This window comes from Bos mutus, chromosome 7 (genome assembly GCF_027580195.1).
Source record: "Bos mutus isolate GX-2022 chromosome 7, NWIPB_WYAK_1.1, whole genome shotgun sequence".
Classification (NCBI taxonomy): Eukaryota; Metazoa; Chordata; class Mammalia; order Artiodactyla; family Bovidae; genus Bos; species Bos mutus.
In genome coordinates, this window is record NC_091623.1 from 85,520,271 (window position 1) to 85,537,276 (window position 17,006).

The window sequence follows — 17,006 nt, forward strand, 5'->3', positions numbered from 1 at the left end:
TTTATAAGTTGGTATTCTCGTAAAATCCAAAAGACGGATATTTTAAGCACCCTTTCCTCCCAAAGACCGACAAGATGCGTGATGTATTTCCTGAAGTATTCATTTTATACAAAACCTCTGAAGTTACAGAGCCAGCTCAAAAGGTCAGTCAACCATTAGATACAAATGTTGACCAAGAAGTGTATCACAATAGCCAGCGGCTGGGCCACCATCATGTTTTACAATTTTCACTTAATGCAGTTAATTTTTTGGACTTTATGTTTAAAAATATAAAGTCATCTTCCAGGGTAGTATCATTGAAGTAGGCCACTGGAAGTTGTAATCCTAGACTTGCTTTTTTCTGGGTGCTAGAGGAGACCAGCCATTCTCTTGACATCTGTCCCATTTAAAGAAATCCTCTCTGGCTACTGGCCTAGTTGTTTCAAAAAACTGCATTTTAACCAAGGCTTATGCAAGACCGGGCTGCTGCATCTGATCTGGTGTCTTATTTAAGAGCACACGGGACACATAACAATGCACTCTTTGTGTATGTGAGGGTAAAGAGGAGAGCTTTGGCAACATTCTTAAAATTGAACCAGCCTTAAAAATAAAAATTTAAAAAAAAACCTGACTTCAAAGAGGAAACTCAAATCCTCAGAGATCATACCAGCACATTCCTGTGAGGCCACAGGGTGACTTGAGAGTGTAGCCTCAAATTCAATTTCAAATACCACAGCAGTCCCACCTCATTTCCAGCCAAAAACTAGTCATTTTCTGAGATATTTCTGAGACACCCGAACTTCCCTTACAGATTCCTAGACAACTGGCAGATTTGCTTGAAATACAGAGCTTTGTTCCATCCCCTGCTAAAGCTGCTCCCCTGCCCTCCTGGGCTTAGAACACTCGGTGAGGGCGCCGCCCAGCAAGCTAGCAGAATCTCCCCAAGCCTCCCAAATTGACATTTCCCCCTCTATAGGAAGCCCTGTGGCTTAACTTCAGAACTGTAACTACACTTTGAACAGCCCAGAAGCTATGCTGCCCAACCTTATTCAGTGTTTAGTAAGCCTGGCTAAAGAAGGCCAGAATGGTTCTCTACACTGTTCTAAAAAAGAAAGGCTATTAGTTCCTGCATGCAATTCTAGGGAGAAAAAACTGCACAAAGAGTGGGCAAGGGTAACACAGACTTGCCAGGCCTATAAGATGTGAAACCAAAAACTAATTCATTATATTAAAAAAGCTAAACTGCCTTTTCTGTCAGGTTAGAAAAGCTGTTTTAGTGTAACTGTCAAGTCTCCAGAGAGCTTTAAGAGTTCACCATAGGGGCTTCCCAGGTGGTGCAAGTGGTAAAGAACCCGCCTGCCTATGCAGGATACTGGGGTTTGATGCCTATCCCCTGAGGGCACGGCAAATGCCTAGAGAACCCTTTGGACAGAGGAGCCTGGAGGGCTACAGTCTATGGGGTCACAAAGACTCAGACAAAACTGAGCACGCTCACACACACATGGGTTCTTGAAACAGAGCCAGTCACCAAAGCAGAACAGGTTCCTAGGTTGTGTCACCTCCCCAATCCCAACTATTCTAATCACCTATTTCAGACCTCAAATTACCATGGACCTCAGGCTCTCTATATTGGTCTGCTTGTCCACAATGGGCAGTGGGGGTCTCAGAGGAGCCATAACTGAATATATTCAACGAGTACAGCAGGGAGAGGTACAACAGAGATGGGGACAGTCCCACTAATAAAAGCCCAGCCTAGGTCCAAAGAGATGTTGAAGAATAGTATGGGATTGTATAGAATGGAGTTAACTGGAAAGGGCAAATTCTGTCCAAGGGGTAAGAATGAGTCTATGCCTAGTGGCCCCCATGAATTAGAGAAAAAAAAGGGGAGGAGACAATTAAATTTGTGAGCTATCTCAAACTACCAAGAAAACTTCATATGCCCTGAGTCACATGCCCAGTGACTCACTGCCACCATCCTTCTCCAGCTAGTTCCAGACTAAGAATTAGCATGACATCATGCGGTCCAACAAGTTACAATATAGATTTTGCTTAATTCCAGCAGCAGGTATGTAGGAACAACTGTAGAATAAACAAATCACAGTATAATGCCACTCTGGGATCTCTAACTTTTATAAGGGATACCTCTGTGAATCTTTGGAAAAATATCAAAACTAAGTAATATCTATTTTGTATATTAAAGATGGACTTATGAAGGCAAGCTAATAATAGCACTTCAAAAGAGGTTAAGAATTCTTAGAGGGCATATATCCTTAACCAACAACTCACCAACAGCATTACACTGCAGGGAGCTACTGTTTTCAACTTATCCAAAACCATATAGGTCCTAAGAGGCAGGACTCCAGCCTCACAGCTTGACTTCATACTACAGTATTTGCTCAGAATAACTCGGAAATGAGAAGGCAGACAGGTTGACAGGTTTGCTGTTATGCTGTGGCAAAGGGCCCCTCACTTTCTTTGGATAAAAATGAGAGGCTGGAAAACTGGTAGACACATTCAAGAAATAATGAGTATACAGCAGAAAGAGGGAAAAGGTTAGGGAAGTGCTGCAGCCAGTTGAAGGGCCTCTTCAACTGAAGGGCCTCTTAATAGTGTCCGTAAATTGCCTGTTTTCTTAGATGAGCTGTTAGATCTCTATTAATCATGATTTAAAGACTGTGGTCAAGGTCTACAGAAAGTCAGGAAGGGAACAATCATATTGTCTGTCCACTCAATCTTACATATTCAGAAAGACCTTTCTCTTCTGGGAAATAGAAATGAGATACTCTAGCTAGACTGAATGCTGCTACCTTCCCCACTAAAACCAGCACAAATGGAAAAATAGCTTAATTCCTGAGTAAAGGGAATCAGGGATCCAGAAGTAATCAAAGGGTTGGCATTCTTTTTCTGTGAAGGGCCATAGAGTAAATATTTTAGGCTTTTTGGTCAGGTATAGTCTTTGGTGTGTCAATTATTCCTCTGGAGAAGGAAATGGCACCCCACTGCAGTATTCTTGCCTGGAGAATCCCATGGACGGAGGAGCCTGGCAGGCTATATAGAGTCACAAAGAGTCAGATATGACTGAGCACACACACACTATTGTAGAGGTAGATATGAGACAAATAAGAGATGAAATAAAGGCAAACTACTGTTTAGTAATGATCTGAGCCACAAGAGCTACACGAAGGGAACACATTAAAACTACATGTGAATACAGATAATTCTAAAGTAAGAAGAACAGGGAGTACAAGGAAGACAGAAAATTAAAAATTTGTGAGCTATCTCAAACTACCAAGAAAAACTTAATTCAACTGTAGTTGAGAGGCTGGAAACCAGAGCAGAGCAGTTTGGAGTACACCAGTAAAAAACTGAGCCAGTGGTTCCCCTGAATGGTATCAATGACAATTAGAAGAGGCAGAAGTCTATCAGAACCTTAGTTATGTAAGCAGCCTCCAGAGAACTAGGACAAGAACTGCCTCCAAGTCTTTTCCAACTAAACAACCACACACAAATTTAACTCTTTCAATATTAAGTAAAGAGAAACATTTAAATACACAAAAAGCAAACCATTTACTACCTACTAGGTAACTTTATTGAAAGTATCTTGCATTCATGATGGATGCTTTCTGGGTTATGCCACACATTTTAACATTAAAGGTTAAATTATTTTCTACATGCAAGTAGTATGAATAGTTTCCCCCACATGGGATCACTGATTATAAAAAGATGACACACCATATAGGCTATCTTTTTTAACTGAAAAGCTAGCAAACTAATTATTATATCTCCTCCCAAACCACTAACTGAGTAGTAACTGAGCCTTCAAAGCTGAGAGGATTAAAAATGCAAAAATAAGCCCTCAGACCCAATTAAGGAAGCCCTGCTACATACAGGCTAATGAATACCAGGGGTACTTACTCCTCCAGGAAGATTAAAGACACTCTGATAACCCCACTCAAAGCATTTACCTCAAGTAGCCTTTATCCAGTTTCCAGTTGAATAAAGATAATACGTTGTTAAATTCTATTTCAGAAGGTTTTTTGCAAGTTGCTTTATTTACAACGCCAACTTTAAAAGTCACTGAACTAAAATTAACTGGACAATAAACTAGGCAGAAATTGCTTTACAAAAAGGGAAAGCCCAAAATGCCACTTTCTATAGGGAACCCACAGTTCAATTTTATTCAGAGCAAAGAAAAGAAACTTTCAATCACACTAGAAGAAACTGGGCCTTAAGTTTGGGAACTGTACTGAAACTACACATGCAATGAGGACAACATTCTGCTGATACAATTGACTTGCTGCTGCATTTGTTGACTCTTTTTCTAATATTAACAATTATAAACAAAGCAGTGCAACTAGTATTTGGAATAATCCTTACAGTGTTACAGCATTAGACACGAAATTTCACTTCTCCTCACACCACTGGTTCTCTTTGCGTACCTAGAAGAGACACATATAAGGAAGTACCTTAAGTAGTCTTTACTAAAACCACTACCTAATGATTCATCAATAGCCTGTGAGGTAGGTTAGAAAGACAGACTGAAAACTAGTAAAAAAAAAAAAAAAAAAAAGATTAAGAGTATACTTTCAGGTTGCCATTCTTTCCTTCCTGAGTTTTTTTATTGTGCCCTGCTGAAATTATCAAAAAAAGCAAAGACAATTGGCAATTACAGCTTTAGTCATGACCTGTGTCAACAAAATCATTCTGATCTATTCATTTCTTCTCAGTACGCTAGTTATCCTGGCATACAATCCATAGGGCCTGCTCCTCTGAAGTAAAATACTGATGGTTTACATGTAAGGTCCCAGGTCCAAAACTAGTAACTGCTAAGGAACAAACATCAAACTGCACTATAAGAACTAATTGTTGTTATGCTTATAAAAGATCAGTATCATCTAAGTGCTTAGGCTAAGACACCAGTATATTTTTAGCATACCAAAGGGACCTATTTTCCCTCAAGTAAGGTAAAGACTTCTTGATATAAACACCTCTATTCCTAGCATGCTATGGGTTTTTAGTTTCTTTAAAAGCATTTGATTAAGAACAAGCTGTTAGCTACCTACCTGGGCTTCCTCTTCTTCAGTAAAATCATTTTTGATATTGAATGTCTTTCGAATCTCCTCAGGAGTTTTGCCCTTGATCATATTAGCAACAGTCTTGCAGGTAACATCAAGCAAACCTTTGATGTCTAAATAGTTTGCTGCCTGTAAAGTAATTGTCATTTTTATTATATACTTGATGCTTTAAATCAAATCCAAAGTTAGTGACTAAAATGAACATCTAATTCAGCTTAAAAAGCTAGTCAATTTTAAGAAATTAAAGACTTTGTTAAATCTTAAAGCCCAAAACAGGTCTATCTTGGAAGTATACACTTCAAAGCATATTCTGCTGTCATTAATCTTCTACATCCTTGTGGATTCTGTCTATCTGTTTCACCAGAGACAGATGTTGAGATCTCAACTGAGATTACAATTATGATTGTGGATTTACATACTTATCCTTCTACTGGTTTTGTTTCACTTTCTAGAAATTCTGCTCTTAAAAGTACAAAAACATTTAGGATTCCTATGTCCTCTCAATAATGAACAGATCGTTTATCATTATATAGTGAACCTCTTTAATCCTTTCATTCTTCACCCTGAAATCTAATATAGTCACTCTAGTTTTCTTTTGGTTATTACTGTTAGCATATTTTTTCCACCGTTTATAAACTTAATTGTGTCTTTATATTCAAAGTGAGTTTTTCTGGTAAAAATAGCTAAGTCTTATTTTTCTATCCAATTACTTGTGGTGACCATTTACATCTTTTTATTCTGGTAAAAAGTCACATAATACAAAACATATTACTTTAACCATATTTAACTGCACAGTTCAAGGGCACTAACTACATTCACCCTGCTGTGCAACTCTCACCGTCTTCTATTTCCTGAATTTTTCACTTTCCTAAACTGAAACTCTGTCCTCATTAAACATTTAATTCTCCATTCTCCCTCTCCATAGACCATTTACATTTAACGTGGTTATTGATACGTAAGTTTAAATATAGCACTGCACAAGTTTAAAGTTAAAATTCAGTATCAATGAATGTAACAAATGAAAAGTGCTAAAGGTTATGCCAAAAATATCCTATACTATGCATTAAAAACATACCAATATAAGTTCAAAGAGTGTCCCTTGGTCAACTTTCAGGAATTCTTGATCCCAAACAGGTATATCATCTGTTCGTTTTTCTTTGTTCTCATCATCCTCAGGAGGAGGAGGATCATCCTTGTGGTGAGTGCACCACTGAATGACCTACAACATAAAAAGTTTATTCTTATGTGGCATTTTATAACAAGGTACTTCCAACTGCTGGGGCAAGTTCATTCCTACACAGGGACTGGCTATACGTCAGCTTGAATAGTTAGTAGCCAAGCTTGACAATCACAACCCTAGAGGATGGAAGATCTTATATAACAGCAAACCAGTAAGGACCTAACAGAAGCAGAAGAGATTAAGAAAAGGTGGCAAGAACACACAGAAGAATTGTACAAAAAAGGTCTTAATTACCCAGATAACCACGGTGGTGTGGTTAGAGTTAGACATCCTGGAGTCTGAAAGTCAAGTGGGCCTTAGGAACAATTACTATGAACAAAGCTAGTGGGGGTGATTGAATTCAAGCTGAGCTATTTCAAATTCTAAAAGATGATGTTGTTAAAGTGCTGCACTCAACCAGCAAATCTATAAAACTCAGCAAAGCCCACAGGACCAGAAAAGGTCAATTTTCATTCCAATCCCAAAGAAAGGAAATGACAAAGAAATGTTCAAACTACTGTACAATTGCATTCATTTCACAGGCTAGCAAGGTTATGCTCAAAATCCTTCAGGCTAGGCTTCGGCAGTATGTGAACTGAGAACTTCCAGAAATACAAGTTGAATTTAGAAAAGGCAGAAGAACCAAACTGCCAACGTTCGCTGCCTTATGGAGAAAGCAAGAGAATTCCAGAAAAACATCTACTGCTGCTTCAATAACTACACTAAAGCCTTTGAGAATGTGGATTGTAACAAACTGGAAAATTCTTAGAGCGATGGGAGTACCAGATCCCCTTACTGTCTCTTGAGAAACCTGTATGCGGGTCAAGAAGCAACAGTTAGAACCAGATATGGAGCAACTGGTTCAAAAATGGAAAAGGAGTAGAACAAGGCTGTATATTGCCACCCTGCTTATTTAACTTATATGCAAAGAACATCATGTGAAATGTCAGGCTAGATGAATCACAATCTGGAATAAAGATTGCTGGGAGAAATATCAACAACCTCAGATATGCACATGATACCACTCTAATGACAGATAGTCTCTTGGTGAGGGTGAAAGAGGAGAGTGAAAAAACTGGCTTGAAACTCAATACTCAAAAAACTAAGATCATGGCATCTGGTCCCATCACTTCGTGGCAAATAAAAGGGAAAAATGTGGAAGCAGTGACAGATTTTATTTTCTTGGGCTCCAAAATCACTGCAGCCATGAAATTAAAAGATGCTTGCTCCTTGGAAGAAAAGCTATGACAAACCCAGACAGCGTATTAAAAATCAGAGACATCACTTTGCCAGCAAAACTGCTGCTTTTGAATTGTGATGCTGGAGAAGACTCTTGAGAGGAGATCAAACCAGTCAATCCTAAAGGAAATCAACCCTGAATATTCATTAGCTAAAGAAAATAAATCCTGAATACTCATTAGAAGGACTGATGCTGAAACTGAAGCTCCAATACTGTGGCCACCTGATGCGGAAGAGCTGACTCACTGGAAAAGACCCTGATGCTGGGAAAGATTAAAGAGGCAAAAGGAGGATGGGGCGGCAGAGGATGAGATGGTTAGATAGTATCACTGACTCATGAATTTGAGCAAACTCCAGGAGATAGTGGGCTTCCCAGATGGCTCAGTAAAGAATCTGTTTGCAGTGCAGGAGATCTGGGTTCAATTCCTGAGTTGGGAAGGTCTCTGGAGAAGGGAATGGCAACCCATTTCAGTATTCTTGCCTGGAAAATTCCATGGACAGAAGAGCCTGGCAGGCTACAGTTCACAAAGTTGTAAAGAGTTGGACATGACTGAGCAACGAACTCTTTCTCTTTCCAAGAGACAGTGTAGGACAGAGGAGCCTGGAGGCTCCAAGAGGTTGCAATGAGTAGACACGACTTTGTGATTGAACAAAAAGCATGTGGTCAAAAAAATTCATTAAGAACTCCTACAAAGTCTATTAGACTATAAAACGCATTAACCTGGAAAACATTATGCTAAGTGAAATAAGCCAGACACAAAGAATATTCTATGATCCCATTTTTAAAAGATACCCAGTAGAGTCAAATTCATACACAAAACACAGAATAGTGATTTTAAGACACTTTTTACCTACACTAGGGACATTAAAAAGACTGGTAACAGCCAATCACAGTGAGAATATGGAAAAATATGCAGTATAGCTGCATCTCATGCCAAGCTCAAGAGAATACATAAAATCCAACTGTGTATGGTTAATGACTCTGAAAACTCCTTAAGAAGGGACCAATTGGAACCAACTATTCCCATCTCTAAACCTAGCCAGTTTTCCCCCTAATATGGAAACTGGATGCCGTTTCTTCAGAAGAGCATTTAATTACACAGCAGGCTCTATTAAGAAGCCACACTCCCTGAAACACTAATATGTAGATGGATGTTTATGCATAGGATAAGGTGATCAACTGAGAAAAAAACAAACCAAAAAAAAGCACGTATCATGTTCTCAAACTCCTTTTGAGGCACACCCACTTAGTAGACAAGCAATCAAAAATATTTTCCTTTTTGCTAACATTATACTATCATATATCAATAATTCAAATCTGCTAATGAAAAAGACATCTTAAATATTCACAGGGTTGGTTAACAAAACAAATACCTTAGTCATAATCTTACTATAGCTTTTTTTTAAGGACACTATATATCTCTATAAAAAGATCACCAAGATATTGCTAATTAAAAAAAGGATACGTATGTATTCACGTGTATAGTTTGCTTCCTTACCTTTTTCAATATTGCTGCATTAACATTTGGCAAGGGGACTGGATCATCATCTCCTTCATCATCCATTCCCAAATCTAAGAAAACAAGTGGGGAGTTGCCATTATTATCTAATTCCATTATAACAATCAGGCTGTTTCAAAAAAGTAATTTGCAAGACCAGTTTATCTGAAAGACTCAAAAAAGTATTTTACTTATTAAAACAAGTTTACCCAAAACTATATAAAAATGTGTGAGTTAACAAATACAGGAATATTATATAAGTAGAGTTCTTAATTAGGAAAAGTGATTTAATAAGTGGGATAACTGGCAACCACTTGGGAAAAAATAAAAGCCAGACTCCTACCCTTACTCTTGATACCAAACTCTCTAGACGGAGATCATTTAGGAAAATAAAACAATGTGAATTATTGTTTTATTTCTCAGAATGTTATGTTAAAATTTGAAGCCCAAATATGTACATACACACACATACACACAACAGATTATGCAGCCACTGACAAAAACAATGCAGGCAGCTCCACACTTACTGGTATGATTCAATATTAAAGTAATATACAGGTTTCTATAACAAAAAAGTCTTTCATCATTTCTGTAAGGCAAAAATTTTAAAAAGATAGGGTTTTTCTGGAATGACTCAGGAAGTGAATGATTTTCCCAAATTATGTTATTCCTATTCCCAAGCTTTAAAGCATTCTTTTGTGGCATCTTATATCAGAATTATCTCAGTATGAAACCTTATTCCAAAGAACAGCAGTGTCTCAGTTTCTTGGTAGAATAGTTGTTTGGTATTTCTTTGGACGAAAAGTTTCTCTGAATGTATCAACTAAACATCATATGGCACGTTGGGGACACAGGCTTCCAGATGTCATCATAACTTTCAGATTACCAAAGTGGATGCTGAGCTCCAAAGAAAAAACTTAAAGTCTGTTATGTTACTCAGATTCTAAGAAAGAATGTTTTTCAAACCAAATGGGTCTGTCTTCCAGAGTTGCCAAAGAAACGTGTAACAGTGCCAAGATTAAGTCAAAAGTTACTGCATTGCTATACTGGTTGTTTCACAGGATCAGTTATGCTGACACGGCTCAAACTTCTGGGTCCCTAATTTACAGCTATCCTAGGCAGTGAAGAATTAGCTACAAATATCCAAAGAAATCAGAACTGTAGGTGGGAATTGATGCGTAAATCATTCTTAACACTATAAGACTAGCTGAGGTAACCAAGGAATGAATGAGTATTGATGTAGTGAAGAGGTACAATGATTAAGCAAATCCTGGAGAACTGAAGGCTTTAAAAATGGGGAGTTAGGATGTGAGTGAGGAAAGTAGTAAGTATGCTGAATGTCAAATCTAGAAGGGACTGATCAAATGGCAGAAGCTCTCAGTAAGTATAGATGAGAACTGAAATGATGCACCTGACAACATGGAGCTCAATGAGCTTTCTCCAATCAAGTGGTAAAGATGAGAGTAGATTCAAAAAGAATCCTATTTTCCTGTATGCATGCATTCATTCATCTCCCCTCTGCTCTCCACCAATGCCTTTCCCTGATCCCATCTGAGAGTAAAACTACAAAATGACAATATTTCAATTTGGATCAAACCACTTACCCTTTTCTTGAACTAGTATGAAATATTTTTAAATCAGAGGCGAGAGAAAGAAGTTCTACTATGTAATATACATGTGGTTTTGGAAGTGAACATATTATAGGAAATGCAGAAACCCAGCTTGTTTAGAAGATACAAATGTTATTTGGAAGCCTTAACTCATGTTAGAAATAAGGGCCTTATAATTGTAATGATCCACTTCTCTAGCACTTAAACCAAGAATTTGCAATGTTTTTTTGCTAACAGAAGGCTCAAGTACCAACAGTCATTCCTTTAAGCTATTTAGTTTCAAGAATGTCTGAAAAACACTTGTATCCTGATACCACACCCTGGACCTGAAGAAATCAGTCAATTCATGTGTACACATGACACTTTTACTTCTGATTTTACAGTGATTAGATTTCATTTCAATTCACTCCAGTCCTCAAGAGACTAGATTTCTACATAAACCACTGGTACTTTAGATGAAGCCATTCACCTCCAAAGCCCAAAGACTATGGGAAGAAATGAACTGTTGCTGTCTACTATTCACTTGCTTCATGATCAAAGTTGACATAGAAAACCCAAGAAGTCCTATGTTCGTTCTAACTGGCAAATACTTCTTTGAAGCAGCAAAGGACCGATTAGGGTGCCAGGCACCAACTAAGATGAAGTAAAGAACACTTTCATTGCCAAAGCCAAGTATTTAGGCAGTAATTCTGGTATCAGTTTCTCCATCTTCTAGATAAAGCCTTACTCATCTGCCTTTAGGAATACTTGGTTAGCTTTCACATTCCTATGTGACCATACCACAGTTCATTCATTCAACACGTACTTGGTGAACAGTGATTGTGGGATGTATCAAGGGGTTTACAACTTAACTGAAGTAATCCATGTAAGTTAACCAGTGTACAGGACTGGTTAACCACATAGTTAAGTGCCACATTACTGTTGTCAATTGCCAAACTAAAAAACTGAAAAATCTCAAAGTATGTTCAGATTTTATTTTCTTTTAAAAAAAACAGAAGACAAACCTTCTGCCTCTCAGCTTCCATCTCTACCACACCTAGTATCTGACTTGTTAGAAGTCTAAACTATCTCTGAAATCCTAACTGATCAGTCTTCAATCTGATAATCCTCCCTTTTCCCTTGGCTTTCACAAATCCTACTCCAGGTTCTCCACTTCTGACTTTTCCACTCCTAACACCCCACCCTGCCTCAATATGGCCACTTGCCAATCTCATTTACTTACACACACACACACACACACCCCATACAAAGTAAGTCGATCTCCAGTGATCTATAACTCAGGGACCAAGAGCCAACAGTCAATTGACCAGTAGGTTATTACAAAGATCTTTTGAGGGAATCTCTTACACAACATGTTCAAGCTCAAAGTCATTTACTTTCCATTCCCCTCAAACTTGTTACTCAGCTCTATCAAGTACAGCATCACAATCACAACCCCAACAAAAAAACCTCGAATTTTAAACACATCCTGTCTCAGTTTACCTCAGAATGCTCTGCCAAAACATCTTTACTAGTTTGAAGTATCACCTCACTAGGACTACACACTATACTCTCCACAAGCCTAAAGAATAACAGCAGCCAAGATGTTTCCATAGCACCGCTTGGACTAATGCATTAATTATATCATGTGACCGTTGAGTATCCATAAATTTTGGTATTCACAGAGGGTCCTGAAACCAATCCCTTGCAGATATGGGGACAACTGTACTAAAGAACATTTTTACCACTCTAAGTATTTTTCTCCACCAGTTCTAGAAACTGATTTGTGTATCTCCATATATTATTGATGTCTACCAACCCAATGATATTAGTAAGAGATCCATGTTAATAGTAAAAGTTTTAAAACGCTTCAGGATTTGTTTTCTTGCCTTCTTTATGTAGTGTTCATGCTCTGCAGTTTCAAAGGAATGACAAAATAAAAGGGAAAACTTGGTTTAAAAAAAACACCTTGGTTTTTTTTTACTTGGTTTACAATCTACTCAGTTTACTCCCTCTGTTGAAACAAGGTGTTCTATTTAACTACCATATATAAGGTATCTTTTTACAAAGGCTTTAGTTTTTGCCATTAGAAATGTGAATGCAAATTTACTTGGAAGAGAAATGAGCCATTATCTGAGTCTTGGAAATCATTTCCATATTATTAATAGCCTACAATATTATCTACTTAATAAGAGAAAAAACTAACTCAGAAAATGCTGAAAAAATGACCTCTATCAGATAGATGTAGTTAATACTTTAAAGAAAAAACTTTACCTCTTCATACCCTTGAGCAATTTTGACAGAATGTTACTTCCAGACTATGTTTACAGGTTATATCAAACTACATATTTCTTCCCCTTTCCCCTGACCCAGGTTTTCTAATAAACTTACCTTCCAACATAGTCTTGATGGTCACAGATTGTTTTGCAATTTCAACATCAACTTCGAATATCTCTCCATCAGAGCTCTGCAACTTAATTGAAGGCATCTAAAAAAAGGTATCATACCGAATTTGAAAAAGAGGTAATACTTCTATATGGCATTTCATCAACTGTAGCCTGTTAGAGCCCTTCCAACTCATTAACCATAAAATCCTAAGGACCTATAGTATATAACACTGTAAACACTCTGATTATTCACAGGCTAGCACACAAAGGTAGAAACCTTTTTTCTAAGTATAACTCCTAGGTACAGAAGCTTTTCACACCTGCTCTCACTGGTTTAAGATTTAGAATAAATAATTTATAATTCTGATGCAAAATACATCTAAAATGGACTTACTGACTCTGCCTTTCTGCTCTCACTGACTACCCCTATTTGAATAGTTAACTGCCACTATTAACCACCTGCACACCTGAGATCAGATCAGATCAGATCAGTCACTCAGTCATGTCCGACTCTTTGCGACCCCATGAATCGCAGCACGCCAGGCCTCCCTGTCCATCACCAACTCCCGGAGTTCACTGAGACTCAAGTCCATCGAGTCAGTGATGCCATCCAGCCATCTCATCCTCTGTCGTCCCCTTCTCCTCCTGCCCCCAATCCCTCCCAAAGCTACCAAATAAGATAGTAATTTTCCCAGCAGTGAGACTTTTCAGTGAAAAATGAGTTCAGATCTAAAGAGTAGATCAGGATATACTTATGTTTGGATCAATGCAAGACCATATACAAGTGAATATAATATTTAATGAGAAGATGTTGTCCTAATGACTTAAACATAATTAACTTAAATTTTCTTTTTATCTTTCATTATTACTGACTGTCCAGGTATCCCCAATTTAAGATCTTCCAAAATCCTCAGAGTAATAACCTATTATTTGCTCCAAAAAAAATTTATTAACTCAATGTTAATTATGAGTCATTAGGAAAAGGACACCTCTTACATAAAATTAAACAATTCAAAAGAGCTGAATTCTGACAAAAATTTTTTTTAAAAAAAACCTCTTTAAAATTGAAACGTTCTAAGCGTCTAAGCCAGCAATTTCTTACCATCTTCAGATTTTTGGGTGAGTGGTTCAGGGAAGAGGGTAATGGTAGCAATACCTGACCCTAAAAATTCAAGACCTCTTTCAATTTCAAGTATAAATTTTTCAATCCTGTGACATCATTACAACTTAAAAACATAGAATTTGACACTGAAAACACCGATTGAACCTTTGTTAAGGTCCCAAGACTTAAAACCCATTAAAACAGTTAAAATATTCATTCTGCTTTCCCCAGATAAGTATCCCCATTTCCCAAAGAGACAAATTAGCACAAGGAAGCAAAAAGGTAAAGTTGTTTTAAAACAAGCCATTGAAATACCCAGCTCTCCCTCATCCATGGTTGGAGAGAATCAGATTTCATTTTTCATTTCACAAATATGTCTGTTTTCTCCATGTTGCTCAGTACCTGCCAATAATGCAGTTGTCAAGTTCCATGGGTAAAGACCCAGAGCAGAGGACCTTCTCTGTAACAAGGTGCTAACAAAAGGTATCCCCAAAAGAAGTATTTTAATGTGAGTTCAATTTCTAATTATGAAACATTCTTTGTTGTTTTTTTTTACTTTCCATGTACTGGAGTGAAAATTATTAGACAACCCCAAGTCCGGCAAAACAGCTGATAAAATTACGTTTAAGCATATTTCAAATAACTTTCGATAAACAGCAAGATCTGCTTACTCACAGTCAAATTCGTGTATTAGGTTACTTTTAAAAGAGTTGAGATCTTACTCAACAGCAAGGAAGCAATCGCTTAATCTGTAATTCGATGCCCTTTGTAACACTAAACTTGATACTCAAATTTTTTAGGGTCAAACATCTGGAATTCAGAGCAAAATTTAATAATGGATGAAATTTTGTTTGAAATGCTTTCAAGACTATTCCTTCAATTCCTTATGCTCCGGTATTTGTAAATTAAATCACCCTCTATGAGGTAGGTTTTATAGAGGAAAAAGAGGGAAAAGCCTGTTTTAAGTGACTCGAAATTCTAACACCTTTTAGGGGGTAGAATGAAACCTGCATTGCTCTATAACACAGAAACCTTCTACTATAATAAGGCTCTGATGAAAAAAATTCATGACCCCAAATCTAAGCGTGAAGTCTCCATTAAAAAGTGAACCAAAGCAGGGAATGAATATCCTTTCAAAAAAAAGCCAGGCACCTGGAGTTAACGCACCTAAAAAACCACACCACTATGACGATGGCATCTGCTATTACAACAACCGTTTCAGCAATCCCTAGCTGTGGTAAAACAGAAATATTCTGAAGGAGCAGGCGGCTCTCTGTCAAGATTCGGTCCCAGCAGTTAGGTAGGACCGGTGACTAGTGACGCCAGATACACGGGCGAGAAAGGATGTGAACCAAGAATCCAGCGTTCCCGGACTACCACTGCCACGCTCGCTCCGGACACCAAAACAATAAACATGGACACACGCCCACACTCACGACAACCCCTGGAACTCCATTAAAAGCCCCACCGCCACCCTCGCCCTGGGTCCTGGGGCCGGCAGGCTTACGGACAAGGGAGGCCCCCGGCCCCAGACTGGGCCTGCAGCCGAACACCGCGGCGGCTGATGGTCGCCCCGTGGAGAGGAGGCCCAATCCCAGGCTCGACTCGCACCTTCTCCCTCCCGCCCGCCGGGCACTCACCGGGGCGCCGTGAAGACGCGCGACTAGAGGCCGCCTCCTCGAGTCGAACCGAGGGGTGGGAGAACTGGGCCCGCTGGCACCTCCCAGAGAATGGGGGTCGACAACTGTTCCACCAGGCCTGAGGTGAGGCCAGGCCCAGGTGCCTCCCGCCTCCTCCTGGCCAAAGCCCTAACGGTATGACCACCAGCTCGCAACCCGCCCCTTCCAGCCCCGTCGGCGTCCACTTACGGTGGTAGGTCTCAAGGAGATGGCGGACCGGAGGCTGAAGTGAGCAGGGCAACGTCGTCAAACAGCAACACTGAAAAGCAGAGAACAAGGCCACTACAGCGCGGCGGGGCGGCGCGGCGTCGGGCTTTATAGGAGCGGGCGCAGGCGCCGAGGACCCTGGGGCCCGTGACGTCACAGAACCGGCGGGGCTGGCCGGCGAGATCGCCTGACGGCAGGCGGAGGCCAACGGGACGGGCAAGGTGGAGACGCGGCTGGGCGAGGTCCAGCGGGCCTTGATTCTCACCCACTTCCTCGAAAGCTCGGCTCGCTCTCCTCAAAACAGGAACGGCGAACTGGCTGCGGTAAATCACGGTCTGCAGGGGTCCTTCAGGCGGGGGTGTCCTAAACTGAATTAAAGACCCAGGTCTTGAAAAGCCTAAAAGCCACGGGCGTAGGGGAAGGAGGGGAAGGGAGTGAACTGGGAGGAGGAGGGTGGGGATAGAGGTGGGGAAGGGGAGTTTGAGGGAGGAAGAGGTGTTCTTGGGTGGGTGATGTTTGGGAGGGGCTGTGACTCCCTTTCAGGGTAGGGAAACTGGGACTCAGAATGGAGCTGGCAGGCAGCGTTGTGAGATTCTGCTTAGGGCCTCCGTGCCCTCCCCTGAACCTAACATGAGTTACCTCACTCTTCACAATAATCCATATGGTGAAATATCGTTATTCCCTTTTTTATTTGTGAGGGAACAGGTTCAGAACGAGGCAGTGCAAGGAGTTTTTGATACTCTTAACCCGTTATTTCCTGCCAAGGACTTCTGAAGAGGCCTCTAGTCCAAAATAACCAGGGAGAGCCCAAGTCTAGAGTGGAGGTCTCAACCGGTGAACATCCATTCTGCATAAGTGTATTGAGCCTGGGGCGGGAGTTGAGGGGTGGGGGTGAGGACTGGAATGGGGAAGAGCTCTGCAGCAAACTAGGCAGCCAGAGTCCAACCCGCTCTGAACACTTGTGTGGGATGCTCCCTGATAATTTTGCTTTGGATGAACCCAACCCTTAAGACACGACTGAGCGACTGAAC

At 39.8% G+C, this 17,006-nt stretch overlaps 1 protein-coding gene across 1 annotated transcript; it reads right to left on the reverse strand.

The window, feature by feature from the left end:
* Positions 1-3,545: 3,545 nt before the first annotated feature.
* SKP1 (S-phase kinase associated protein 1) lies at positions 3,546-16,112 on the reverse strand. The gene is made up of 6 exons (XM_005890414.3): positions 15,958-16,112; positions 12,992-13,088; positions 9,012-9,085; positions 6,130-6,273; positions 5,043-5,183; positions 3,546-4,418 (listed from the first exon to the last, which is right to left on the reverse strand). Exons 2-6 carry the CDS (start codon positions 13,086-13,088, stop codon positions 4,383-4,385), a joined length of 492 nt encoding a protein of 163 aa, XP_005890476.1. The 5' UTR covers positions 15,958-16,112; the 3' UTR covers positions 3,546-4,382.
* Between the last annotated feature and the right edge of the window lie 894 nt (positions 16,113-17,006).